Raw genomic sequence first — 26,068 nt, forward strand, 5'->3', positions numbered from 1 at the left:
CATACCAGCTATTGATGTATGTACAGGCCAGTACGTATAGTGCGTGTACATACTAATAAATGTAATAGGGAACCCGCATTACATATTGCAGGACGCTCAATTACAGACCCTGACCTTGGCGTATGGTCTCGCTCTCCGGCTTTTAAGCATGTATCGGACGACTTTAATACTGTGTTGCACTGTACCCGCTGAAGGCGCCTGCACCAGGGCATTGAAAGTGGACAAGCACATGGTGCGCGTTCTTTCCAAAATAGCACCCGCATCTGCAGGCCTGGGCTTATTTGCAACAACGCAATAATGCACTAACTTGCAGCGACAATTACACCTCCAGCTACCTAACTTCATGTAGTGGCATAATGATAAGCTAACATTGATGGCGTGTAGGTATGTAGGTACCTGCACGTACAAACCATACATTATGTATCTACAAACCTTGGAAAATGGATGGTATGTACCTACGACATGGTAATATACGGTGCACGGAGCAATTAGGTACATCCCGTCGTCTCATTTCGTAGCTATTTTACTGGGGAATCTGTGGCTTTAATCTTAGATCGTCATTTGTACTCACAGCCCGGGCCGCTTGTAGCATCCAGCTCTCCGTAAACATCCCAGGGCCTTATTATTTTTTTCTCTCTCTTTTGGTTTTGCTAATCGTCAAAAGAACCCAATCCTCGTCTATCAATCTCATTTCTGCTTTCTCTCTCTTCCTTTCCCCCAAAGCAAGATTTCAGGTTTAGAAGACCCGTAATAATTACCTTGCCTTGCCTTGCTATGTTTTACGTCGTATGTTGTTTTGCCTTGCTGCCGCTTACCCTCCCCCGGATTTGAGAGATTCTCCTTCTAATTTTTTATTTCTTTCCTTTCCCTATTCCTATGGCAGGCTTCTTCCATTGCCTGCATAGCATAGGGGGAACTCAACTACTCGGAGCCGTAGTAATAATAACGACGACGACAACGACCTTACCTTAACTACTATTATGTCTTTACACTACTAATAATTTCCCTCCTTAAGGTCGACCGAGATCCAATTCGGATTCTAACTACCAAATAATTCAACCGTCCTTAACTGGTCGTGTGTGTTCCCTGTACTGCTGCTTTGCCAGTAAAGTAAATATTGGACCAGTCCCTGTCCCGCATAATAGACGAATCGTCGCGCCAGGCCTCTCGATCTACGACCGTCGACTAGTTTACCTGCACTACACAGGCATTCGACATAGGAGTTTTATAAGAGCAGGTTCATCTGCATTCTTGTACTTTTAAAACACGGGAATTCCCATGTCTCAATGAACAATGGTCACGAGAACGCCGAAGAGTTTTGACTTTTCTTCCTCACGCCTCTTTACAGAAGGCAGCTCTCTGTTCTCCTAACGCCCGTTCTCCAAGATGCAGACGGTTCCTAGTGTAAGTCTAACGCGCCCGTTCGTTCAAACTTGTGGATCATATCCCACCTCCTTGGAATAATTCTCTATTCTAGTTAGCTTCCTCTCAACTCCAATATCCATCCGATATGGGTTTGATATTTTTTTCTTTTTCTTTTTTTACCCCAATAGCAGCACATTTATTTGGCGTTTGCTTATTTCGCTGCTCCTTGCGTGGCTTGTAATTCGAATAATTGCTGACGTGAATTAGCTCATTGGAGCCGGTACTGCGGTCGCTGCCGCGGCGACGGGTCTGGCTTTTGGCGAACTTTCGGATGGACAAACCCCTCCGCAACCAGACTTAAACAAGAGAAAGTCAATAATATCTGAGAGGGACTTCTTAAACGTCTTTTCTTCATCCCGCCCTGGAACAACGAGTTCCACTGCCCCTAATACCTCGAACAACGCTTTTACGCAAGACTCGAATCGACCCTTCCCCTCGATTAATGCGACAGCCCAACCGCGAATTCCTCGAAGACCCTCGCACACACAAATAACACCCCCGAAATCCTCGGCTGCGCGATATACATCCGTAAGACAAGGCGAATTTGCGCCTGCGAGTCCTATAGTTGAAGACTCGCGTGATTCCCTTTCTTCGAACGGTTCCTGGATGCGAAGGTTGTCTATACGGCCGCTATCCCAACACGAAAGTTTGAGATCAAGTATCGGCCCTGACTCACCCTCGATCACCTTCTCCCACGGTTCTGCGGCGCCAATATTAGGGGCTCCGGGACACTCATCTCCGCAACTACCTCCTAATAAACTAGTAAAACGCGCATCAGCGATCAATGGAGGGGAGACAGGCTCGTTAGTACGGCGAGGTTCAAGAGCACAGATGACACTGCGAAGACCGGCCACAAGCCATCAAAGATCCGCTACATTACATCAGCAGATCAACGCCGAAACTCTACCGCCACTACCAAAAATATCTTTTGATAGTCGTCCCAGAGCTCAGACTTTGGCTAGTCCGCAGGAGCCTGTTTTCGTTGCGCCCGCCGAGGGACCATCGACGTGGAAGTCCTTTTGGCATTCCCGAATATCTCGATACACGACGAAGTCGTCCTCACTAAGGAGTGGCGATAACGCCGGGCTCCCTGATTCCAAACGAATTTGTGTGGAACATCAGGGTCAGCGACGGGCTTTTCTGATAGCCCCGAGATCTCTGATCATGGGCTCCTCGGCCTCGGAGGTGCCGGTAGAAACACTTGTTGAGCCAGAAAGCCCGACTAATACTGACGGCAGCCCACAAAGTTCAGAGAAGTCTTCAGGGTCCCCTGAAGCCACGCCATCCAAACAACCTAAACGGTCTATGTCAATGCATTTTAGTTCGCCTACGAATTGGATATCGAAAACTGGGAGTCTTCGGCGTCGTAAACGCGGTGATACGGTGGGCGGGACGAAACGACATGTATCTGCACCAGTCACAACAGAGACCGAACCAACAACGGCTCCCGACGCAGTTGATCACGAAGAAAATTCTAAAGAGGCAGAAGAGCCACGTAATATCGAGACAGATCTTCCTACCGTTTTCCGACCTAATCGAAAGCGAAATTCTTCGTCACCCCTACCGCCTATTACACGACTCTCAAGCTTTCACATTGATCTAAACAAGCTTGGGTCGATGGGTACAGGCCAATCAGATGAGTTGACGACGAACTCTGCATCGTCTCAAAGAGTCGTTTCAAATACCTCTCAAGCTCGTACTTTCGATCGCTCTTCCACTACTGCCAGCTCCGAGTACCATCGCGGGTTTACTTCCGGGGATGATGACGACACTGACTTCAAGACGGACACGCCCTTTGACTCGTTTCGGACGGTTGCGTCGGGACGTCGGAGAACTCTCGATAGCCCCCTTGAGTCGATGTTCGACGAGTCGCCCCCAAGCACTGCTGGCAACAATAGTAAACCGAAGCGATTATCAATTCAGGAGATCATGGGGCCGGCCTTTGATATCGGAAATAAGATTATGGAAGAGGATGAAGGTCTCTCCACCCCTATCCGAGGAGTATACGAAGATGAGGATGGCTTCGAGTCTAACCCGGTTTCTCCGACTTCGGTCATACGTAGAGATGACCCCCGATTCTCGTTCGATGACGATGACGACGATCTCGACTGGGACAAGGAAGAAGATGACGGCATTTATAATCATCTATCTCCGCCAAGTTCCATGAACTCGCGAAGGGGAAGCCCTAATTCCCGAACGGCACTAGCTAGTATTAACGGCAACGCGAGACCGACAGCACGATCTAATGCGCGTACTGACCCGGCTAGAGAACGACCTCGAAGTACCGTTTTTGACTGGACAGAACCTACTGCGCACGAGAAGCATGATGGTGATGGTAGTCATGCACGGCCGAAGACGGTCCATGGTAAGCAGGAAATTGACGTCAGAGGCGGACGTTCTGCGAATCGTAAGGGACCTACACCCGCTCATGTGAGGAGCCAAAGCGTTCCGGTTGTCCCGGAGCAGTCAGAAACTACGAGTTCGACTCCCAAATTCGGAACCTGGGGTCTTGGACAAAAGAATGCCAGTGAGGACTGGGATGACGACTTCGAATTTGAGGAGGAGGATGACTTCGATTTGTCTCCAAGCAAGAGAGATGAAGGACGCTTCGCGATGGTGGTCCCTGCGTCAATCCAGGCTACGCAACCTACGATCAAAGCCCACTCTGGACAGATTCGAGAACTGTCGCTTCTAGTTAACGATCTAAAGCGCTTATGCAGACTTGGTCGTGAGATGGATATGCTCAGTGGTACGTGCGCAAAGCTCTGGAGAGAAGCTGAGGGTATCATTGCTCTGGCATCCCCCGACGAAGAACCGTCCGAGGCCAGTGAGTCGAGACAAGGCTCCTCGAGTTCGAGTGGTGATCTTCCCGAAGTCCGATTTGTCGATCAAGGACTGGACGGGGCCTCCCTGGATATCCACGGCTCTTCTAGGGTATCGGAAAGCCAGCGGAATGCAGTTGTCCGTGATCGCCCTGTTGGCCGACGCCGGTCGGTCTTTTCTCCAGATGACGACATATTCGGTACATGGGATCAAGCCGATGAAGAGCAAGCTCCTGTTCGACCAAGAACGCCGGAGAACAGAGTTGGTAATCCCGAATTCGGTTCATCTAGTGTAGCGAGATCTGTCATGGAAGCAATGCATTCGCGTCAATCAAGATTGAACGCGAGTCGCGAAGAGAATGAGTCCTCCGGCAAGCTCAACTTCGATACAAACAGCCTTAAAGAACTAGTCAAGCGAGCAAGTGACTTACGAGATGGCCTATCTGATGTCGTTCGCAAGGCAGATCATCTTACGCAGAGTCCAGCACGAACTCCAAAGCACACGAGGGCAGATGGTAGCCCTGCTTTTACACGAGTATTTGACGAACCTACGTCAAGTCCGACGAGACGACTACCACATAGCCAAAGTAACAACTCCATACTCAGCAACGGCTCAGTTGGTGCGTCTCCATCAAATGGGATCAGTCAACGAATGCAGATGATGACTGTTAGTTGAAATAGCACGATTTGTGTAGTTGATCCCAACGAAACACCCCCTCCCCGACTGAATCCTCATAGTCTAATTCTAGTGGGAGCTATGTATATGTGAAGCCGTCAACTTTTCTCGATTTGCATAGCGCAGGATCGGTTTTTAGTTTTTCTTTTATTACTGCGCCCATATACAAAGGAACTTCGCGTTTCCGTCTAATTAATTGAGGAAACGCCGAGAAATTTCCCGACGGATCGATACGAATAATCGACCCGGATACAAACCTAATTCGATATCTCCATCCCTTTTCTATTTGCCAAGGTCTGGATACACACCGCAACGTGGATTACCTGAAGGATCGTTAATGTTGGTCGATGTTCTTCCACGACTCTGAACGTCTGCGAATGACAATACATTTACACCTATAGAATCACGGAGTATTATGAATACGAATAATGACTTCCGCCAGCCCGATCCACGCTCTCACGACTTGGTTGCTATACCAGCGGAAGAGCAGTAGGTGGATCTCAAAGGGCTATATATTCTACGCGAAGATGGGGATTATGTATGGAGGCACAAACTCAGGAGCGAGAAGGAACCTCGACAGAGTTGGATAGGTTGCCTCCATCTTCAACGATTCATAACCTCTCCCCATGCACATGAAGGCGGATAAAATGGGGCTACTAAAATTCAGTGGCTCCTAATGATATATGCATTCTCGTTTGTCTATCACATGCCATGAGCTTTGTTCGCACGTCTCGGCTTTACGATATCCATCCTGCTGCGAAGCGGCAGTTTGTTGTGACGAACCACTTTCTATTTGATTTCGACTCGGAGAAAAAAAAATGAATCGTTTTGTTTCTTTTTTTCTCGTAGTTTTTAAAAAAAGGCATGGCATTGGTACGGTTAGGGCAAAGAGACATACGGCATACGGCGTGCATTCATTGTACAGGTAGATAGGATCCGGCTTGATTTTTTTAAGGCAGGCTGGTTACGCCGAAACAGAAAAAATCGAATAGTAAATGAGGAATCGAGGCGATCTACGTTGGTCGACCTTGTTTCAGATATTGCTGGTTTTGTTTTAGTTGTGATTCTCGTGATATCTTGCCACTGATAAGTCTACTGTTGGTCCTCGTAAATAACCTTGGAACTATTATGTTGCTGCCTAGGGGATCAGACTGCATTGTAAGAATAATCCCCCATTCATCAGATGCTTATTCATTTCATAATGGGAATATTTTTACGTTGGTGCTTAGTATATATCGTGTTGAGGTGTACATGAAGTCTTTACCGCTCCTTGGGCGAATTTGTACGTTCCGAACCAATGGTTTGAAAAGGGGTAAACACTTATGCAACAAGAGCAAGTAAATATTTATTCCTTTTTTCTTTAATCTTTTTGTTACCACCACAACATGTGGGTTATCTTTCCTCCTCTCTTAATCTAGCTGACACTATCAATTATGTGAATATGGTAACCTAGCGTAGGCATCCGAATAAAATAAAAAATAAAAAACAAAAACAAATGATTTCATCCAGTCGTGTTGATATAAAGTGCTGATGTTGGAAGGCAAGACTCAAAAATGGTTGCCAAGCAATACGTGTATTGGTAGATAATACAGATAATACATAGGAAATTACGTGTAATTAGACTAATATCTAAAGTAACTTGTACCTCCCCGCTTCTCTACCGATAATGTAGGGTCCGTGCATCCCAAAAACCCAATTGCTACCATTGAACCCCCCCTGTTCCCCTTAACATTGCTGTAATGAGAGCAGTCGCAGTCGAAGAAAAGAGAAAAAAAGAGGGGCTACTACGCTACCATCCTATCCCCTGTCGACAAATTGGGGCGACCCTTTCCTATTTGGAACATCTCCAAGCAAAAAAATAGCTGGCCATCAACTTTCTTCCCGCCTAAAAAAATCACACCAGGCAAGACCCAGGCCAGGCACAACACAAACCACAACTCTTCCTCAAACAGCCCTGGAGCTACCACGCTACCTCTCTCTCTACTTTTACTTTACTTACCCACACCGCTCCTCTCCCTTTTTAAATCTTCCCTCTACTTCTGCCATTACCATCTTCAAGAACCGCATCTTATTTTTCCCTTCCCTACTCTACTTGCCAGATACCTCTTAGTTGTGTTCGATACACCGTAATTAATCACCATCAAAATGCGTGAGATCGTAAGTATTATTTATTTTGTTATTTTTATTATTTACTCGGCTTATGTTTACTGCTTTATCCCCAACCGAGTGCCACCACCCCCGAAAAGGAGCCCCCTTGAACGCGTCCCAGGAAGAAAAAAAAAAGAGCTCCAAACCCCCTTGATTTCTGCCCCTCACGCACACGAAACACGATTGTACACCCATATTATTTACACCATGATACCCTCAAATCGTGTATGATATTTCGATCAAGGATAATAGCTAACCATATAATTTTTTTATCTAAATAGGTTCACCTCCAGACCGGCCAATGCGTGAGTACAACCATAACCGATAAAATATCATCTCTGGGTATAGCGGGGGAACTCATAAGTATTATAGGGTAACCAAATTGGTGCCGCCTTCTGGCAAACCATCTCTGGCGAGCACGGTCTCGACAGCAATGGCGTGTACGTATTCGACTCGCCAATTCAATATGCCAAGGATGCGAACTAATCAGCAATAAACAGCTACAACGGAACTTCCGAGCTCCAGCTCGAGCGCATGAGCGTCTACTTTAACGAGGTACGGGGCTCAATGCCTATACACGGAAGGGATCAGTTACTAATCACCCCAACATGCACAGGCATCTGGTAACAAATACGTTCCTCGCGCCGTCCTCGTCGATCTCGAACCCGGTACCATGGACGCCGTTCGCGCCGGTCCTTTCGGACAACTTTTCCGCCCCGACAACTTCGTCTTCGGTCAGTCCGGTGCTGGAAACAACTGGGCCAAGGGTCACTACACGGAAGGTGCTGAGCTAGTCGACAACGTTCTTGACGTCGTTCGTCGTGAGGCCGAGGCTTGCGACTGCCTCCAGGGTTTCCAGATCACCCACTCTCTCGGTGGTGGTACTGGTGCTGGTATGGGTACTCTATTGATCTCCAAGATCCGCGAAGAGTTCCCCGACCGCATGATGGCTACTTTCTCGGTCGTTCCCTCTCCTAAGGTTTCCGACACCGTCGTTGAGCCTTACAATGCTACTCTCTCCGTCCACCAGCTGGTCGAGAACTCCGACGAGACCTTCTGCATTGACAACGAGGCTCTCTACGACATCTGCATGCGTACTCTTAAGCTATCCAACCCCTCGTACGGTGACCTGAACCACCTGGTTTCCGCTGTCATGTCCGGTGTTACTACTTGCTTGCGATTCCCTGGTCAGCTAAACTCAGATCTACGCAAGCTCGCTGTAAACATGGTTCCGTTCCCTCGTCTCCACTTCTTCATGGTTGGATTCGCTCCTCTAACCAGCCGTGGTGCTTACACTTTCCGTGCTGTCACCGTTCCTGAGTTGACTCAGCAAATGTTCGACCCCAAGAACATGATGGCTGCTTCTGACTTCCGTAACGGTCGCTACCTAACGTGCTCTGCCATCTTGTAAGATACTCTCTTCCCGAAGCATTTGTTACTACCCATTACTAACATATTTTTCTAGCCGTGGCAAGGTCACTGGTAAGGAGGTTGAGGACCAGATGCGCAACGTCCAGAACAAAAATTCGTCCTACTTCGTTGAGTGGATCCCCAACAACGTCCAGACCGCCCTTTGCTCGATTCCTCCTCGCGGTCTTAAGATGTCGTCTACCTTCGTCGGTAACTCGACTGCCATCCAGGAGCTTTTCAAGCGTATCGGTGAGCAATTCACTGCTATGTTCCGACGAAAGGCTTTCTTGCATTGGTACACTGGTGAGGGTATGGACGAGATGGAGTTTACTGAAGCCGAGTCCAATATGAACGACTTGGTTAGTGAGTACCAGCAGTACCAGGATGCTGGTGTCGATGAGGAAGAAGAGGAGTACGAGGAGGAAGTCCCCGTTGAGGGAGATGAGTAAATTTCTCCATGATATACCCCATTTTCCAGGAACAGGACACCTCAGTTTGTTGACGCGGTACGGATGGAAAGCTGGCATGTTCTCACGTTTTGGTGGTTCCCCATCCCCCTATACTATTCTCTTGCGCCCCTCCTCATGACCCGGACCTTCAATGGATATAACGTACTTAATGAAAATTGATCCACTACGATCAATTGAATGGTCTTTTGGGGACTTGTTAGATATACCTCTTTTCGGTGTCTGTTCGTCTGGAGAAGCCAAACAAAAAACAAATGCACATTATTGCTAGTAGTAACAAGATCAAGAATCAATTGTCTTGTACAAATTACACCTACAAAATTACCTAATTAATGACTTTGCGTAGCTTTTTTAATACCTACATAAAGTTTTGTAATGCAGTTCTGTTATGATGATTTGTAGGACGTGGTGTTCGATTTGCAGTGTGCTTTGTATATGTAATCTCCTTGAATGTGTATGTCAGCAGATATCGCTACATGTTATCCCTTCATTTTAAATCAAGCAAGGATAATAATCTAGCTAACTATCATACGCCTTCATCAGCACCTAGCGATGGTGGTGTAGGGAGCCATGATTACGTACGTGGAAGTATAGACATAATGCTGGTAATACACACGATGTTGTCTTGACACGTCAATTTAAGCATAAACTATTGTAATCCATATGATATATCCGATGCTGCAACACGCAAACAAAACCCGGAAATAAGACACCTAAACCTGATACATCACACCCAACTACCACTCAGGCGCAGCACCACATCCTCCGCCCACCGCCGCCGCAGGAAGCACCTCCACCGGTTTCCTCATCCCAGTCCCAAATTCCGCAGTAGGCTTCTTCCCTCTCCTACCCTTAAACCCGATCTTCCGATCCAACTCCTCAAACTGTCCCTTCCCGCCATCTTCCTTCTTTACCATCCATTTACTCGTGCCTAGTGCAGCATCTAACTCTTCGACAGGTGGAAGTTTCAAGTAGACTAACCCATCCGTTCGCTCCTCGACCTCGAAGGTAGCAATGGATAGTTGTGCGTCGTTGCGACAGGTGCCATCGCCTAGATCGAAGTTACGCTTGTGGTAGGGGCATGAGATCCAAGGGGCTTTGGTGTCACCGCAAGGTTCTTTCTTTGCGTCTGTTGGAGGTGAAGAGATGTCTTGTCCAATAAGTCCATCTGATAACGCGAAGGAGCGTTTATGAGGACACATTTGCTGCGTAGCATAGTATTTCCCCCTGACGCGCCATAGCGCAAGTTGTGTGTCGCCGCGCTTGATATTGGCGCTGATACCATTGGGCGTGGCATCCGCGCCCGTGAAGTAGCTGGCTTCAATGACGGGTTGCCAGGATGTGCTAGACCAACGGTCTTTTAATCCCTTGAAGTCCTCCTCTGCGGCGTCTTTAGGCCAGTATACCGGCCGTGTTTGATCGCGATCTTTTTCGGTTTCCATATTCTCGACTGTGGCGTCTGTGTTGGCGAATTGTTTAAATTTGGCTGCGATGATAGGGTTTTTGATGGCTTCGGCCCATTCGTCGAAGAATGAGTCAACCAGTTCTTGCATTTGAGCTTCGAGCGAAGCACATATGCCGAGTTTATCCTCGAGGACAACTTCCTTGAGGTATCTTAAACCACCCGGTAAGTTTTCTAACCACCGAGCCGTTCGCTGGAGCTTATCCGCTGTGCGGATATAGAACATCAAGTACCGATCTAGGATCGGGACGACTTCTGATGGTGGAACATCCTTGGCTAGGAGTTCCGAGTGCTTTGGCTTTGCTCCACCATTACCCGCGACGAATATGTTGAAGCCCTTTTCTGTTGCGATGAGTCCGAAGCTTTTTAAGCAGTCAGTATATTTCGACTCAGATCTAATAGGTGATGATGACTTACTCTTTGTTTTGAGCCTCGGCGCATTCACGCACGCAACCGCTTACACCACCTTTTATCTTATGGGGACTTCGTATGCTCTTATATCGCTCTTCGATGCGAACAGCCATACCCACGCTATCACCAACACCGAACCTACACCACGTCGTACCAACGCAGCTCTTGACGGTACGTAAGGACTTAGCATAGGCGTGTCCACTTTCCATACCAGCCTCTATCAATCGTGTCCATATGTCCAGCAGGTCTTGCTTCTTAGCGCCAAACATATCGATACGTTGCCCACCGGTGATTTTGGTGTATAAGTTGTACTTTTTAGCAACTTCACCGATGACGATCAGTTTATCTGGTGTAATCTCTCCCGCAGATACACGAGGAATGACTGAAAATGTGCCGTTCCGTTGGATATTTCCCAAGAATCTGTCATTGGTATCCTGTAGACCATGTGTGGTCTTATCCATGACGTGCTTATTCCATAACGACGCGAATATGCTGGCTACGGCAGGCTTACAAGCTTCACAACCGTCTGAGCTTTTGTCGTTTCCCGCCTCTCGCATGACGTCGGGCAGCGTTTTCAGCCTCTTTATCATGATGATATTGTACAGATCAGCACGGGAGTAGTTGAAGTGGGCGCAGAGATAATTGGTAACCTCAGCACCCATATCGGTCATGGTTTTAGTGAAGATGCTGGTGACAAGTGGCATGCAACCACCGCAGCCTGTACCAGCCTTGGTACATGCCTTGACATCACCAACTGTCTTGCACGTACCATCCTTGACGCTTTTCACCACATCGCCCTTAGTCACATTATGACAAGAGCAGATCTGAGTATCATCATCAAGGTCATCGGCACCGTCATCACCATCTTTCTTCGCGCCAAGTATAAGTTGGGAAGGGGGAATGTCAAGTTCTTTTTGGTTCTTGACCATAGGCACTAGTTTTATGTAATCGCTCGTGTCGCCAATCATCATCCCGCCAAGCAGATATTTGCCGTCAGTTGTGAATAGGTATTTTTTGTACACTTGAGCGAAGGGGTCCTTATAGGTCAGAGCCTTGACGGGTGGCGGAGGAGGCCCGCTGACAACCGTTTTGACAATACTTTGGTCTTCCGTCTTCTTTCTCGCTGCCTTTGCTGGTAAGGAGCTAGGTCCATCTCTATCGGCAAAGAAGTCGCCAAAGCTTGCAACATCAACTCCAAGTAACTTAAGCTTCGTGCTTAAATCCGGTCGTTTGAAAACTCGAGGGTGATGTAGTTTGGCTTGTGTGAGATTGAAAGATAAGACGTCGGCCATCTCAACTCCAGGAGCGATGAGGCCAAAGGTCTGATTTTGCCAACTTGCGCATTCGCCGATGGCATAGATATCTGGGGCACTAGTACTTAGATCGTTGTTGACGAGGATCCCGCCCCCTCGATCGGCACACTTAATGCCAGCACTCCTCGCCAAGCTATCTCGGGGTCGTACACCGATAGCAAAGCATATGGTGGAACAATCCATTTGTTCTCCATCTTCAAATATGACACCCGTTACGTTATTTCCCTCGTCGGTTTTTATCTTGCCGACCCTTTTACTTAATAGGATCTCGAGTCCCAAATCAGTAACCTTTTCGACGACGAGGTTACCGGCATCAGCATCGAGCTGGCGGCTTAGGACCCATCGATTCCTTTCTATCAGTTTCACTTTTTCGTAACATTTTAGGTCCATCATAGCATTGGCTGCTTCAAGGCCTAACAAGCCACCACCAACGACAGCACCGACTGTTCCCTTGTGTGACTCTCCGAAGGCAATAAGTTTCTGTAGATCCTCGATGGTCCGGTATACGAATACTCCGTTGGCATCATGGCCAGGGGTGTGCCTTGGGAGTACAGCATCGGAGCCGGTTGCCAGGACCAGGATATCATACGAAACGACATCGCCATTGGCGCAGGACACAGTCTTGTTGGTGGAGTCGATACTTGTGACCAGCGTATTCAGGTGGTAATTTAATTTGCTATCCGGAGTATATAACGCATACTGAACTCCGACGTAAGTGGCATGTTTATTAAATATGATATATATCAAACTAGAGACTCACCCATTCTTTGGGGTTTAGATATAAGTTCTCGACTTTTCGGTGGTTAAAGAAACTTGTGAGACCAACTCGGTTATAGGCGAGGTGGGGTTCTTCGCCAATAACGACGATATCGTATTCTCGGGCCCTAGCATCAAGCTTTAAGACTTTTTCTCTAGATGCCAATTAGATTATGAAATAGTCCTAGAATGTAGTAGGTAATCAGATTCTTACATGAAGGCGATGCCGACCATTCCTAGGCCGACAACGACCAACTTGGTCCTCTTGTCGACCGTCATTTTGTGTCTCGGAGATCAAATACAGACCGAACGGACGGATTTGGCGGCCACTACGTCACAGCTTCACCCCTGACACATATGCCGTGTCACAGGAAGCACGTGTGAATCGACACGGTATACAGGTAACAAGAAGTTACTCTTCGAAAAGAAAAGAGAAATTGATAGGTATGAGATATTAGGAATAGTGAGAATTAGAGAAGGAGAATGAAGTTGTAAAGAGAAGACCAAGACAGGTAGACATGTGGTCTACCAACAAAATAGAAATTGGAGCTCCATGTCCTTGATGGCAGATACTTGCATCTCCGGCGTCGAAGTGCTCTGGAACAACCTACCAATAGATTGTCAGTGGAAAAGCTGACTACAACCAAGATATTCGTGAATCTCATTGGATTATATTTTGGAAGTATGAAATCGAGATAGTTCTAGATAATAAACAGGGAAGCTTAAGAAGTTAGCTAGCAGCTAAGCTTTAATTGACTAAGGATTTTAAAAAGATAACCTGCTTTCAATCTTCCGAGCAAGTGCGATCTATCTGCAGTAAAATAACTCTACGGCTGCCTTCAATTTTTGGTAGTTGTTGGTCGTAAGTTCCGACGAGTTGCATGTTAACCGATTGAGTTCTTAGGCTTAGCATCGAGAGGTGGGCTAGTGAAGCGGGACTTGATAAGGGGTAGCTTCCGATAAGGTAACCTTAACTGACCAATAAGAATTGACTTGATTTGTTAATAGGGAGTGGCGCCGCGGAGAAAGATAGCGAATTAGATTTTGTCTCGTTATTCTCATTACCTACCTCTATTCCATTCTACTACCTATTATCACGAAATTTGCATCTCCGGTGATATTTATATTTCAATCTCATATAATCATCCGCATTGATCACGTATGTTTTTCTTCTCAATTAGCTACGAATATATAAGATCTGTCGGCTTCACGGATTATATTCGGTGTTGGGCGGGTTTCCGCGGTGTCTTGCCTAGAATTCATGGCTTGGTTCGGACTTTCTGTATTATTCGATGTGTGCGACCAAGCTGTCCGGAATTGGCCTACTATACACCAACAAGCCCAATGGCTTCTATTAATTACATCGGACTTTAATCTGTTTTCAGTACTTTCCTCTACTGTGTTACCAACGGCCATGGGAAGGAATATGCCAAGTAAAGCCTGTTACCCTATTACCAAATCACTTTGTGACAGTTACTTCGTGTGATAAAAGGTTAAGTAAAATTTGTTGACACCTTCCACATTAATACCTCCAATTATATAACATATCCGACGTGTATGTGGAATATTATATGGTGGGTGACTGAGACATACAGCAGAAATAAGGATTTCCCCTTTTCTCTGCAGATGTCTCAGACCGTTAGGTTTCATTGGAACACTATATAGGCCATCTTGGAATACACGATAAAGCGTGTTAATTTGAGCAGAGAAATAAACGAAATGTTAATATGAGCAACTAATCAATATAGCACTTTTATGTTGTCTAATCGCCTTTTCCCTCACCGAACCATCCTCTCACCACCCATCGCTCATCACACCAACCAACCCAACGGACGAACAGACACTCCCCTTGAACACCATACCATGCATGCACACCAACCCATCAACAAACCGAAATAATAGACGGCCTAGGCTTAATGAGATAATAGATCCGATGAGTGTCTTCGGACCTACTCCTTAGCCTTGCCATAAGCGCTGCCTTCGACATGTCTAGCACCGTCCACGCCGTGGAACCAGTTCACGCGGCCCTCGATGAATTGTTCCGTGCGCGGGCGTAGCTTGGTCTCATGCAGGTTAAAGTCGTCGACGGTGCCGATGCGCAGGTAGCTCTGGTTCGCGGCGCCGGAGCTGACGCGGTACACTGGAGTGTCTCTGGTCAGTTTTTACTCCTCTATTCCATTCTATATTAAGGGGTCACGTACTAAGGGTACCACAAGTATTACAGAAGTAATTCGTCATCTTATTTCCCGAGGCCGGGGTAACATCCTGTCCCCAGGATTTCAGGTTATCTTGTCCGCGTACGTGCGTTAGGTACTCGTTGTCGATGATGAAGTTGGAGGCGAACATCGAGGCGGTTACTTTGCGACAGTCGTGACAGTTGCAGACGAAGCTGTCGACTAGACCCGGGGCTTGAGTCGGCTAGGTATTAAGTATTAGTAGGGGTATACTGGCGGGTTAGGGGTGGAAAGGGGAGGCTTACGAAGGAGAGTTGGACGGCGCCGCAGAAACAGGTTGCTGTGGCTTCGGTATCGGTGGACCAGCCATCTTTGGCTACGCCAGAGAGGGGAATGTAGGTCTTGGTCTTATCCGCAGCAGCAGGCATTTTCGCGTAGTGATGTGGGTTATCCGTGTGTGGAGATATAGGATGAATGTTGGAAGTTGTTAGGGGGGTTGGTCTTAGTAAGTTATACTATCCGAAGATGTTGATTGAGTGTGATAGAGCACGATGAAGCAGAAGAAATCGTTTGCTATTCAGGATGAGAAGTCGGATTATATAGACAATCAGCTACATAGAGCAGAGAGGGGTTTTCCATGACATCCTGTGCCTAATCGTCATCGCCCCCTCAACTTCACTCTCTGTAGTTAATACTATTATTAAGCCCGCCCGGCTTTAAGGTTCACTTGCATGTTATCATGATGCGGGCTTCAAGGTTGAGGGCAGCAAAAGAGGGTTAGTAATGCGCGCAATATAGAATGACGGCTGAGCTTTTCCAAGGTTTGAAGATAATGTACGTAGTATAGTAAACCCGAATTGCAGATCTAGTTTATAATCCTCCTATACGACGCTGCATCTCATAAGTTTTAACTCGAAGCCTACCTTTTACCTAATTAGGAAAACAGTTAATCAATAAAGCTGATGAAGAAAAAAGAGTCTAAAGCCAAAGCCATCTAGTCTACCTACTTAGATAAGGACAACAATATGTGCGATACGTACGTACTGTAGGTAAATGCGGGGACGCGGATAGACCCGCAGTAGTGGATTTCCTATTATGGAAAATGGTGTTGCTATGAGTTATACGTACGCGCACTATTTTATGATTTTAACTCAAGCAAGGTGGTAATCTCGGTGGTACCGATCAGTTTGATTGAGATCTGAGTTCCAGTTGTGAGTACGATGGGGTTACGAATATTTGCATGACAATCCATAATTCCTTCATTCCATTATTCTTCTAGAAGAACGCTACATCATTTACCTATTTGGCAACATGTTGGTTACAGATTATGATTATTAAGTCGTGTGGTCTATCTCACTCCCTACCTACGTCACCAACCTTTGTTCGACCGACCATGTGGTTTCATAATCTGGTTGACCTTTTACCCAAATAGGAAGTAGGTACAAATGTATAACAATCGACTATCTGCAGTCTCTACTGTCGTAACAATTTGCTTTTATAGAAGGGGAATAGCAAGTATAAAATGGGCTGGAAATGTAGCTTAATGGCAATGACGCGAAGTCCTACATATTACGGAATGAAGATATCCAAATCTATTGGTCTGTTTGCTGTTGCCTAAAGTACTGAAAAAGCAATACCAAATTTCAAAATCCTTAATTAGCGTTCTTCTACGGAGGTATGGTAAGACTACTTATATACCTAAATCAACGATGGTATCAATTTTGACATTTATCCCTAGCGTCATCAGCAGGTTCGTCCAACATCGTTAGCTCGGCTATATCTACCTGAGCATCTCGGAAGCCGTCCTAGATATTTCTGGTTATCGTACGGCGACTCGGATGTTAGGGCACTGCTACTTTATCTCTCAATCCGCTCGGTGACTTTGCCGAAACCAGTCATGTTTGTCTGTACCATACTAGCGTCATGGTGGCGTCGCTTGCGATGTATTGTACCAAAATACCTATTTAAGTACGTATTGGAAGTTGGAGTGGAGAGAGCTGAAGCCCTACCTAGGTTGGCACCATGCTGCTTACCCTACCCAGACAGCTGTCAATAACCTCGCTAACATATGCTGTGCGATCAAACAACTCATTTCCCAACCACCCAGTAGCCCGTTTATTTCAGCTACGTTGTGTATTGAGGTTTGGCATGATGCGACCCGCCGAACAAGCTACGAATCCCATGTTAGAATATGAGACGCCTATCCCTCGTATACGAAAAAAAGACGGACCGAGTTACCAGCGCAGTTGTGACATGTATCGCTGACAGTTATTGATATCTTTCTCACCTTTTAGCTCTTATTTAGATTCTGATGAGTTAATTTCTACGCCAGCGGCTGCATTGTGGTGAATGATTGTTAATAGTGAGCAGTCAGCTCTTCACCTTGGTGTCAGGAACCTACCTAGGTACTACCCGTCTTACGTGGGGCTTATTGGTTGATCGTAGCCGCTTGGGTTCTGGATCGTAAAGAAGAGATTACAACTGCCTGCGCAGAATCCATCGTTCCCTATGTGGTACTTCTGTCAGAGCGTTAGGAGAATCGTATCCTTATTCGCAGCATGGCATTATTTTTAGCATGATATGGCATATATGTAGAAATGAGCAGTGTTTCGGAGTATCTGGATATCGGTGTCTCCAAGATTGGGGATTATGTTTGTGGCTGTGCTATGCATATTAGGTAGTAGAAACTCCCCGAAGCTCGGTAAAAAACGAATGAATCTGAATCAGGGGCACACACGACAAAGTCTTTCTTGGTCTTTTATAGGGTCGTCATCTCTTCCCTTTGACACGGCGGTACGGCATGGCCGAAGTAGGCCGAAGAAGTTACACGTGGCGGTTAACCTTTCACGGCGTCCCCCGCCACTCTGCCGGCCAGAGGCTGACCGGGCAGCCGTATGTAATGCATGAACATGTTGTCGAATAAGCCGATTCATCCAACCTATTGGCCAATGTGGACGGGACTATATCCAATACTAAACCCGCTCGGCGTGGGCTAAAATTAACAGGCTTAATTCACTCGACAGAAGACATTGTCGTAAGATTGCTTAGGAAATATGTCGGATAAAGGAGTCGAACATTAGGGCCGATGGAAGTTGGCGTATCTCATGCTCTAAATAGTTTCGGTGACCTTCTTGGAGACGGGGGCCACGTTATAAGGCCGGAGGAGTCCGTCGTCTTTCTCTACGGACGCTTCATATGGTCATTTCCCCGTATGACCGGGTATGACGGAGGGGCGGAATCATCTAGTTTTGGTAACACGAGAACACACCCTAATCATGAAGGGATAATCCTAATTGGACTGGAAATACTTGGCAAATGAAGCGACTGTAATGCTTGTGAGATGAATTGGTGATACGGTAAAAGACCATTGGTTGAGACTCACGAGCCGAAACTCATAAATCCCATATTATGTGATCTTAGATACTATGGTGACAAAGTTGGCGATGCGACAACGGTAAGTTTGGTAGGGATGGATTGGATGGGTGGATGGATCCGTGACGAATGAACATATGGATTAGGGGGAATAGGGGAGAAAAGAAAAGGGAAAAGAAAAAAAAGAAGGGGACTTTAACGTGGCAAGCGTGGCAAGCAAGGAAGTCCACAAGCCACAGGCGTGGAGAGATTGTGGGCTGAAACACGGGTCGACACCACATAAACCTGGGAGCTTTGCCTTTCCTGGGTTAGGTGGGACATGTGGGAGGTGTGTACCCTGTTAAGTACAGCGCAAATGTACCTACCTAAGCAACTTAAGGCTAGCAGGCTAGGTAAGGTTATGCGGGTTGAAAAATGAGAAGGTATAGAATTTAGGGAAGCCACACGGTCAGCAAACAAACGCAGCAATTACGCCAGCACCACATGGGACTCCGCAGCTGAAGGTCGATCCTTCTTCATGTTATCTGCAAGTTGCAGAATGGCCCATAAAAACGCAACACTGAAGTTTCTCATAGACCAGTTCATACATATGCATTTATTACCTCTGTAACGAGTTATCTACATGTATCTTATGTACTAGTGTGTACATATGTACCACCTGAACTTACCTAAAATGCTGCAAGCGGAAGTACACGATACTGTCATCATCGTCGTTTCCAATACAGCACAGTGCGGTAATCTATACAGCCCCCGCACCCCTGCTTAGTTACCATACCTTACACACATTATAGTGCATATACGTACATTATGTACCTACCTATATGCATGTACATGTGTACATGTAGCAGTCAGTGGTCAGTCAAGCCATTGGGTTTAACCTACTAAGTTATTACTCTCCGAATTCTTTAGCTGCGTTCTTCTCTCTCTCTTCCTCTTCCTCTATTCATTATAATTATATAACTATTATTAACCACCATTAACTTACAATTTATTCCCCGTCGTTGCTTGGGGATTTTGTATTAAATCTGTTTTTCTCTCCCCCTCTCCCTGGATAACTACGGAATAATATCATAGTCTTTGTCGATCAAAGCTGAGAATAGTACTTATATAACCCATACCATCCGTACGTGGATATGGTAGGGATCTGAGAGTGGATCTTCTTCTGGCCTCCTGACATCGATCCCCATCTCCCTCTCCCTATCATTATTTTTATCTTTTTGCGCTTATTAACTACCTATCTATCTTTCCTTGGTCTCTTTTACGTACAAACCGCCCCATCGCGAAATCGTCACACGTTCAGCGTCCTTACGCTGCCGAACAACGATTCGAGAATTGCCGAAACTGGAAGATTCCGGACGAAGAAAAATAGAATAAATAGGATATCTTAATAATTCCCGATGGGCAATAGCCAGGGAAAGCCCGTTGACCTCAACGGCGAAGGTATGTCTCTCTTCTATCCCTCTCAAAGGGGGAATTTCCGAATTCCACCCCATTGTCTCAGAAGTGCCACCGGTCCCGTCAACAGCTTCATTCGGCTAACGAAGTGCCCCTCGCCTATTGCCTAACAGTGAATCTCAACCACTTTCGATTGTTACGAGTCGTCGGTCGCGGTGCCTTTGGCAAAGTTCGAATAGTCGAGAGAAAAGATACGGGTCTATCATTTGCCCTTAAGTATATCCGAAAAGATGAGGGTGCGTCGATTCCGAAATACCTAGAAATATTCTTGACTTCGACAACGAGGAATACTTGAAGTTAACTCCATTGCCCTTTCGCAGTCGTACGGTCCGAGAGCGTCCGCAATATTATACGAGAACGCCGCATGCTCGAGCATGTAAACCATCCATTTATCTGTAACTTGCGTTATAGCTTCCAGGATATTGAGTATATGTACGCACTACCAATTCACCACCAAATACCAATACCAACGGCCACGATATGGATTATTTCTAATACGATTTTAATCTAATAGGTACCTTGTGGTCGACTTGATGAGCGGTGGCGATCTACGTTTCCATATTTCGAGAAAGACATTCACTGAAGATGCTGTACGATTCTGGATAGCTGAGTTGGGTTGTGCGCTCAGATACATACACGGGCAAGGCATAATACACCGAGATGTAAAGCCCGACAACGTATTATTGGATGCCGATGGTCACGTTCACTTGACTGATTTCGTAAGTCAACTTGCTTTAATTTCAATATACTACCTCAGTCTGACCGCTGACCTCTTGTCACCCAGAACGTCGCGTCAGACGTTATACCAGGAAAGGTCCTTACGAGTAAATCGGGCACCCTTGCGTATCTCGCTCCCGAAGTTTACGCAGGCAAGGGTTACGATGTCCGGGCGGACTGGTGGTCGTTAGGAGTGCTATTCTACGAATGCATATACAATAAGGTACAGACCCAAATTATTATTAGACCTGAAACTCGTCGGTCAGCAAAGATGCTTACCAGGATGATAGCGGCCTTTTGAGGGTAATTCGGAATCCACCCTGACGAATACTATCCTCGCTGCGAATCCTAAATTCCCTGTCACTCAACCTCCAGTATCGCTACCGTGCCTCTACGCCATTGGTTCTGCTTTAAATCCGAATCCCGATAAGCGACTGGGAAGCACTTGGCAAAGCTTCATCAACGAACCTTTCTTTCAGGCTATTGATTTCGCGGCCTTGGAACGAAAAGAGTTGGAACCTGTGTTTATTCCGTCGGCAGAAAAGACTAACTTCGATGCTACCTACGATCTTGAGGAATTGTTACTAGAAGAGGCACCACTAGAAGCCAGGGCACGGAGGCAGAAACCTAGAGAAAGACTAAAGGATGACGCAACGGAGAAGGAAATCCGAGAAGAGGAGTTATACCGCACTATCGAGCGAGATTTCCAACCATTTGATTACACTTTGGCAGCCTATAAGAAGTACGTACTGACGCATATATATGCTGTTGGTGTGGCGCTAACCCATAATTAGGATCACGGGAATAGAAGGTGAAGGAACTGGCGATAATGATTCTCCCGCAGGTCCTTCCAACCAGGAACCACAGGCTATCAGCACAAACGAGGTTAAGCCGGCCCCAACCAACAATGGAGTCCCCCAGCAATTATACCAGCCTTCACCCGTGCAAGATGGACCCCGGCCAGATAGGAGTTACTCAAACGCGAGCCGTGGACCAAGGACTGGGCCGCGGGCACCTCCACCTCTGGCATCATACCATCGGGCGTACAATCAGGGTGCTTCCCAACCATCTGGGATACAAGTGAAGTCCCCAACCGGTGGCATATCAGTAACACTGGAAGACACCGGAAGCTGGTCGGATTTGGCTCGCAGAGACACTACGTTGCCGACAGATGCCAGCGCAGTGAACGACGATAAGTCCTCTTCCGGTGGTGGCGGTGTCTTTGGACTTTTTGGACGAAAGAAAAGAGGCCACAGTCCGAAGCCGAAGGAGAGAGGTGTATTAGGTAAAGAAGGAGCACGACAAGTGGTTGGTTGATGTTGTTTCGGCGTTAGGTATTATTACATACATTGTGACGGTCTTTTGGGTATTGGACACCGGCTAGCGAGGCTTTCATGAGCTTCTCTTTTATTATACCCCCCATTCATGGCAGAGAAATCCCGTATAATCATCCACGGGTCAAATTCATCCATATAGCGAACTTGTTTCTAGGCCAATCCGAGTCACCAGCAGTGGAAGACTAATTCGACTCGGCGGATCACGATGTTTTTATCGGTTTCAGAGGATTTTTGGACGTTCCCGGTCCCACGACTGAATAATAAGAACCGTTCACCACTCTCATTAGAACCAAAAGCCGTGTCATGACCTACTAGAGCAAATCGATGTTCACTCTCCCTTTTTAACACTATCATCCTATCATCCATTGGCCCCAGGCGAGAAAATTCGCGCAGGGCCGTGTGTTAGTTTGTAACTACATATATGTTCGAGTGCCGAGTTCCTATTTTCGAAAGTCAATTCAGATCAGAGGCAATCATATCTATCTACCCACGGAATGGAGGAGTCAAAAGTCGGCACGGGGCTGTTTCTCATTTTGACTCACCTACCTTATCGTACCTTGGGGAATGGGTTGCTCGGATCGGGGTTTAAGAGCCATATACGATTTACAGTACCCGCTGCTGATGGCAGTCTGCGGGGAGACGAGATGAGAGTATGTTCCAGCCCGTTTTGGGGCGGCATGAGGGACATATAGACACTATTACTGTAATTAAATGTCTGTTTAATAGTGAGAGGAATGGAATGGAATGAGTATCTGGCCCGGCGCGCTGTTGGGTTGGGTATAGAGAAAGAGAGCATGCAATATACATATTTTTCAATGTTAATGGGATATTCTGGTCGGTCAGCTATGTAAGACGAGCCTACCTAGGCAGTCCAGCAAAGGGCGATGAGGCGATTGCTATGACTCGTCAACGATTTTGGCACACTGCCTCAGCCTCGTTGGTAAGTCCGCGTGACTCTTGGGTGGGAGAGTTGGGCATGTTGGGTATTTCGAAAATCCACATTGAGGTTGCATTGTGGCTTATAGATCTCATCCATAATTGGGTGAAATGGTAGTACAACATACCTAGACCGACTCTGTTCAGCTAGGCCTCCAGTCAAGGCGCAGCCTACCTACTATAGGATAAATGTTGCATCTCGCCACGATGTCATGGCCTTCCGGCGAGAAATTTCCCGTACAGATTGTGTTTTGTTTTGAATAATTACACAGAGAGCTGTCTATCTCCTGAGAGTACCTAAACGCGAACGCGAAAATGAACCGATACAAGTATAAACCTCTAAATCCAAACGATATTCGATTGGTCACTATATTACCTGGGAAGTTCGGTGACCCGATCCGAATCGAGATCAACCACGCTACGCTCGTCCCGCCGGCGGAAGATGAAAAGCCAAAGCGGTTATCGTTGAAAGAGATTCGAAAGGGACTTCCCAAGGGCTGGGATGCCTTCGAGAACCTGGAGGGGCGCGTGGTCTTCTGGAAGGACAACGAAAGATTTAGCTCCTGGGACCACCCAGACCCTAGCGTCCCACGCGCCGACTACGATCCCGAAATCTTGGAGAATCAAGATCGACCTGACTATGAGGCTCTGTCATACGCCTGGGGTCCCCGGATGCGGCGCAAGAAGGCTATAATGAAAAGTACGATAAAAGAACAGCGGTTTATGGTAATGCCTGGAAACCGGTTGCTGCACATAAACGAAGACCTCGAAGAAGCGTTGCGGTATCTTCGATACAAAAATAAGGGCCGCGTCATGTGGATCGATGCGCTGTGCATCAATCAGGAGGATTTTGAGGAGCGCAACCATGAGGTCAAGCGCATGAGCCTGATCTATCAATTCGCGCGGCGCGTCGTCGCATGGCTTGGCCCAGCGTCTTTAAATAGCCAGCTCGCGCTTTCTACACTGGACTACTTAGGTCGTCAAGTTGAATGTACGCGAGACGATTGGATGTTCCCGGCAGTGGACTGCGAGCAACTGTACTGGTATTGTCCTGAAGTGTCCCTGCCGTACAAGCACGAGGTATGGGACGCCATAGCTGATTTTCCACTGCGTCCTTGGTTCAAACGCTTGTGGATCGTGCAGGAGATCCATCTCGGAAGCGCGAAGTCTATTGTACAATGTGGACATGATGAGATACTATGGAGTCACTTCCGACGTGCAATTCTATCTATTAACGATAAGGATGAAGGTGTACCGCACGACATACGAATCAATTTGAACAATGCTGGTGATTTCTACTTGTACTTAGGACATAATCCATTTGAAAATACCCTGTATAATTACCATATGCGGCTGTGCTCCGACCAGAGAGATAAGGTGTACGGAATATTAAGTCTAGCGCCAAGGGAAATTAGGGATGCTATAGAGATTAACTACGAGAAAGGCTTGGTGGAGGTATTTGAGCACGTTTTTCGCGCACATTCCGATAAACAGAGGCGCCTTCCTCAGTTACAACTCAGCGGTTTACGTTATGCAGAATCAATATCGGAATTAGGGAAGGAAGGATGGCCATCTTGGCTGCCTGACTGGTCGCGCTTTGTCTACCGCACCTGCCCATCTAGCGACAGATACTACACCAGCGGCCTCTCAGCTTCATGCACAAATTATACCAATCCAGGGCGTCTTGAAGTTATTGCGCTGCCGTTTGCGTCGGTGAAACGTGTCGAGTACCAATTCCCTCATTCCCCTGACGGCTTGGTGTGCATTGTCGAGGCGTATAAGCGCATGGGGCTTTCGCAGCTACGGGACACGCCATACCCCGGACTGGGTGGACCAGGGGAGCCAAAGAGTTACCTTGATGCGTATCTGCTGACGATGACGATGGGCAAGGTTAAGGATTATTATGAAAAGTTACAAACTTATTACTCGCAAGCCGAACTGTTAAAAATTGTTGATATCGCCGAGCGTAGCGAGGAGGGGATCGAGGAGGCTAGATCGATGCTATCCGACTGGTATAGGGGTTTAATTGGGGCCGAGTTGGATCAAAAATATCTATTCAGTTTGGAGAATGGACATATAGGTGTGATTGGAGGGAGACCGCTGCAGGGTAAGTGCAAAGATGATAGCATATTCGTTATCTAGACTGACGTAGTTGGTGCGGTAGGCGATAAAGTTGTTGTAATACTTGGGTGTGAAACACCCATGCTTCTTAGGCCGACACCGACGGGAGACTACATAGTTGTTGGGGATTGTTACGGTGCGTACCTTTCAAAAATACCGGCTATTTATTTATCACTTCTTAAGGCTTGAGGATGAATTACATTTTCTAATTGACTACTGCTAACTATTATACTGCCTATAGTACATGGTATCAGTAAGTGGTATTGCATTATTCCTATTTCTCATTATCAATCTGGAGTGCGAGCGGAACAGCCGCTAAAATATAATAATTCAATGTGAATTCACTAGAGAGGGTCTGGCAATTGTCGAGCCACCCCTTTTCCAACCCCTAGTCGTGCTTTGTTAACCTTTCGTTATATAGTGTTCGGCGAAGCTCTTCTTGGCCCCTTTCCTGAGTCTTGGAAATTTATATTACACAGAGAAGGCGAAGAAGACGGACAGTACCGAGTGTGTTTCGTCAACACTGATACGGGAGTCAAACGCACGGATGATCCACGCCTAGACGAGATCCCGCTTCCCCCAGAGTGGGAACCTATTGAATGGAATCGAACCACGGCTGACCCATTGCATTATAGAAAGTTTTGGAATAGGGAGACAGGCGAGGAGATTAACTCAGACCCGAGACTCTTCCCGGAGGCTTTGGTGGGGAGGGGAGTTCCACTAGAGACCATTACGCTTGTATGATATCTTGGTGGTATGCTTAACGAAGAGATGTTTTCTAATGAGCACATGGTTATTGGACCGTTAGAGGAGTGATATAAAACATAAGGAATAGGTAGCACATAATCTGTTGAGTAAAATTTTCAGCAATAACATCTACATATATTTATATGTGGCGAGCCTATGGTTATTGCCGTCGTAGGATGGACTATTTGAGTGCTCATCGCCTAATTTCTGAGTACTAATCTATAGATATCGGGGAAGGGGCAACTGCAATTTCATTTAGAAGTCATTGACAGAGGGATAAGTTTCAGTATTGATGATTTTTGACTGTATCTCCTATATG

General features: G+C 46.7%; 6 protein-coding genes across 6 annotated transcripts; 4 read left to right on the forward strand and 2 right to left on the reverse strand.

The window, feature by feature from the left end:
- The first annotated feature begins 1,063 nt into the window (after positions 1-1,063).
- F4822DRAFT_277420 (uncharacterized protein) lies at positions 1,064-5,137 on the forward strand. The gene is made up of 2 exons (XM_051454817.1): positions 1,064-1,404; positions 1,633-5,137. Exons 1-2 carry the CDS (start codon positions 1,387-1,389, stop codon positions 4,921-4,923), a joined length of 3,309 nt encoding a protein of 1,102 aa, XP_051313025.1. The 5' UTR covers positions 1,064-1,386; the 3' UTR covers positions 4,924-5,137.
- A 1,669-nt stretch (positions 5,138-6,806) lies between these two features.
- F4822DRAFT_405875 (beta-tubulin) lies at positions 6,807-9,343 on the forward strand. Its single transcript, XM_051458349.1, has 6 exons — positions 6,807-7,080; positions 7,353-7,376; positions 7,444-7,511; positions 7,572-7,626; positions 7,688-8,478; positions 8,537-9,343. Exons 1-6 carry the CDS (start codon positions 7,069-7,071, stop codon positions 8,928-8,930), a joined length of 1,344 nt encoding a protein of 447 aa, XP_051313026.1. The 5' UTR covers positions 6,807-7,068; the 3' UTR covers positions 8,931-9,343.
- Positions 9,344-9,390: 47 nt separating this feature from the next.
- On the reverse strand, positions 9,391-13,452 carry F4822DRAFT_405878 (nitrite reductase). The gene is made up of 4 exons (XM_051458350.1): positions 13,105-13,452; positions 12,895-13,045; positions 10,828-12,833; positions 9,391-10,772 (listed from the first exon to the last, which is right to left on the reverse strand). The coding sequence occupies exons 1-4, from the start codon at positions 13,167-13,169 to the stop codon at positions 9,686-9,688; spliced, it is 3,309 nt and encodes a 1,102-aa protein (XP_051313027.1). The 5' UTR covers positions 13,170-13,452; the 3' UTR covers positions 9,391-9,685.
- Positions 13,453-14,839: 1,387 nt separating this feature from the next.
- F4822DRAFT_430006 (Mss4-like protein) lies at positions 14,840-15,492 on the reverse strand (the record flags this gene model as incomplete). The annotated part of the gene is made up of 3 exons (XM_051461200.1): positions 14,840-15,030; positions 15,092-15,308; positions 15,370-15,492. 3 exons carry the CDS (start codon positions 15,490-15,492, stop codon positions 14,840-14,842), a joined length of 531 nt encoding a protein of 176 aa, XP_051313028.1.
- A 4,133-nt stretch (positions 15,493-19,625) lies between these two features.
- On the forward strand, positions 19,626-22,018 carry F4822DRAFT_277506 (kinase-like protein). Its single transcript, XM_051454818.1, has 7 exons — positions 19,626-19,876; positions 20,005-20,127; positions 20,212-20,323; positions 20,406-20,610; positions 20,676-20,831; positions 20,899-21,350; positions 21,403-22,018. Exons 1-7 carry the CDS (start codon positions 19,834-19,836, stop codon positions 21,923-21,925), a joined length of 1,614 nt encoding a protein of 537 aa, XP_051313029.1. The 5' UTR covers positions 19,626-19,833; the 3' UTR covers positions 21,926-22,018.
- Positions 22,019-23,034: 1,016 nt separating this feature from the next.
- Positions 23,035-25,903, forward strand: F4822DRAFT_405890 (HET-domain-containing protein). The gene is made up of 4 exons (XM_051458351.1): positions 23,035-24,988; positions 25,046-25,138; positions 25,244-25,255; positions 25,424-25,903. The coding sequence occupies exons 1-4, from the start codon at positions 23,197-23,199 to the stop codon at positions 25,744-25,746; spliced, it is 2,220 nt and encodes a 739-aa protein (XP_051313030.1). The 5' UTR covers positions 23,035-23,196; the 3' UTR covers positions 25,747-25,903.
- The last annotated feature ends 165 nt before the right edge of the window (positions 25,904-26,068 follow it).

Source organism: Hypoxylon trugodes (genome assembly GCF_022578975.1).
Source record: "Hypoxylon trugodes strain CBS 135444 unplaced genomic scaffold F4822scaffold_6, whole genome shotgun sequence".
Taxonomy (NCBI): domain Eukaryota; kingdom Fungi; phylum Ascomycota; class Sordariomycetes; order Xylariales; family Hypoxylaceae; genus Hypoxylon; species Hypoxylon trugodes.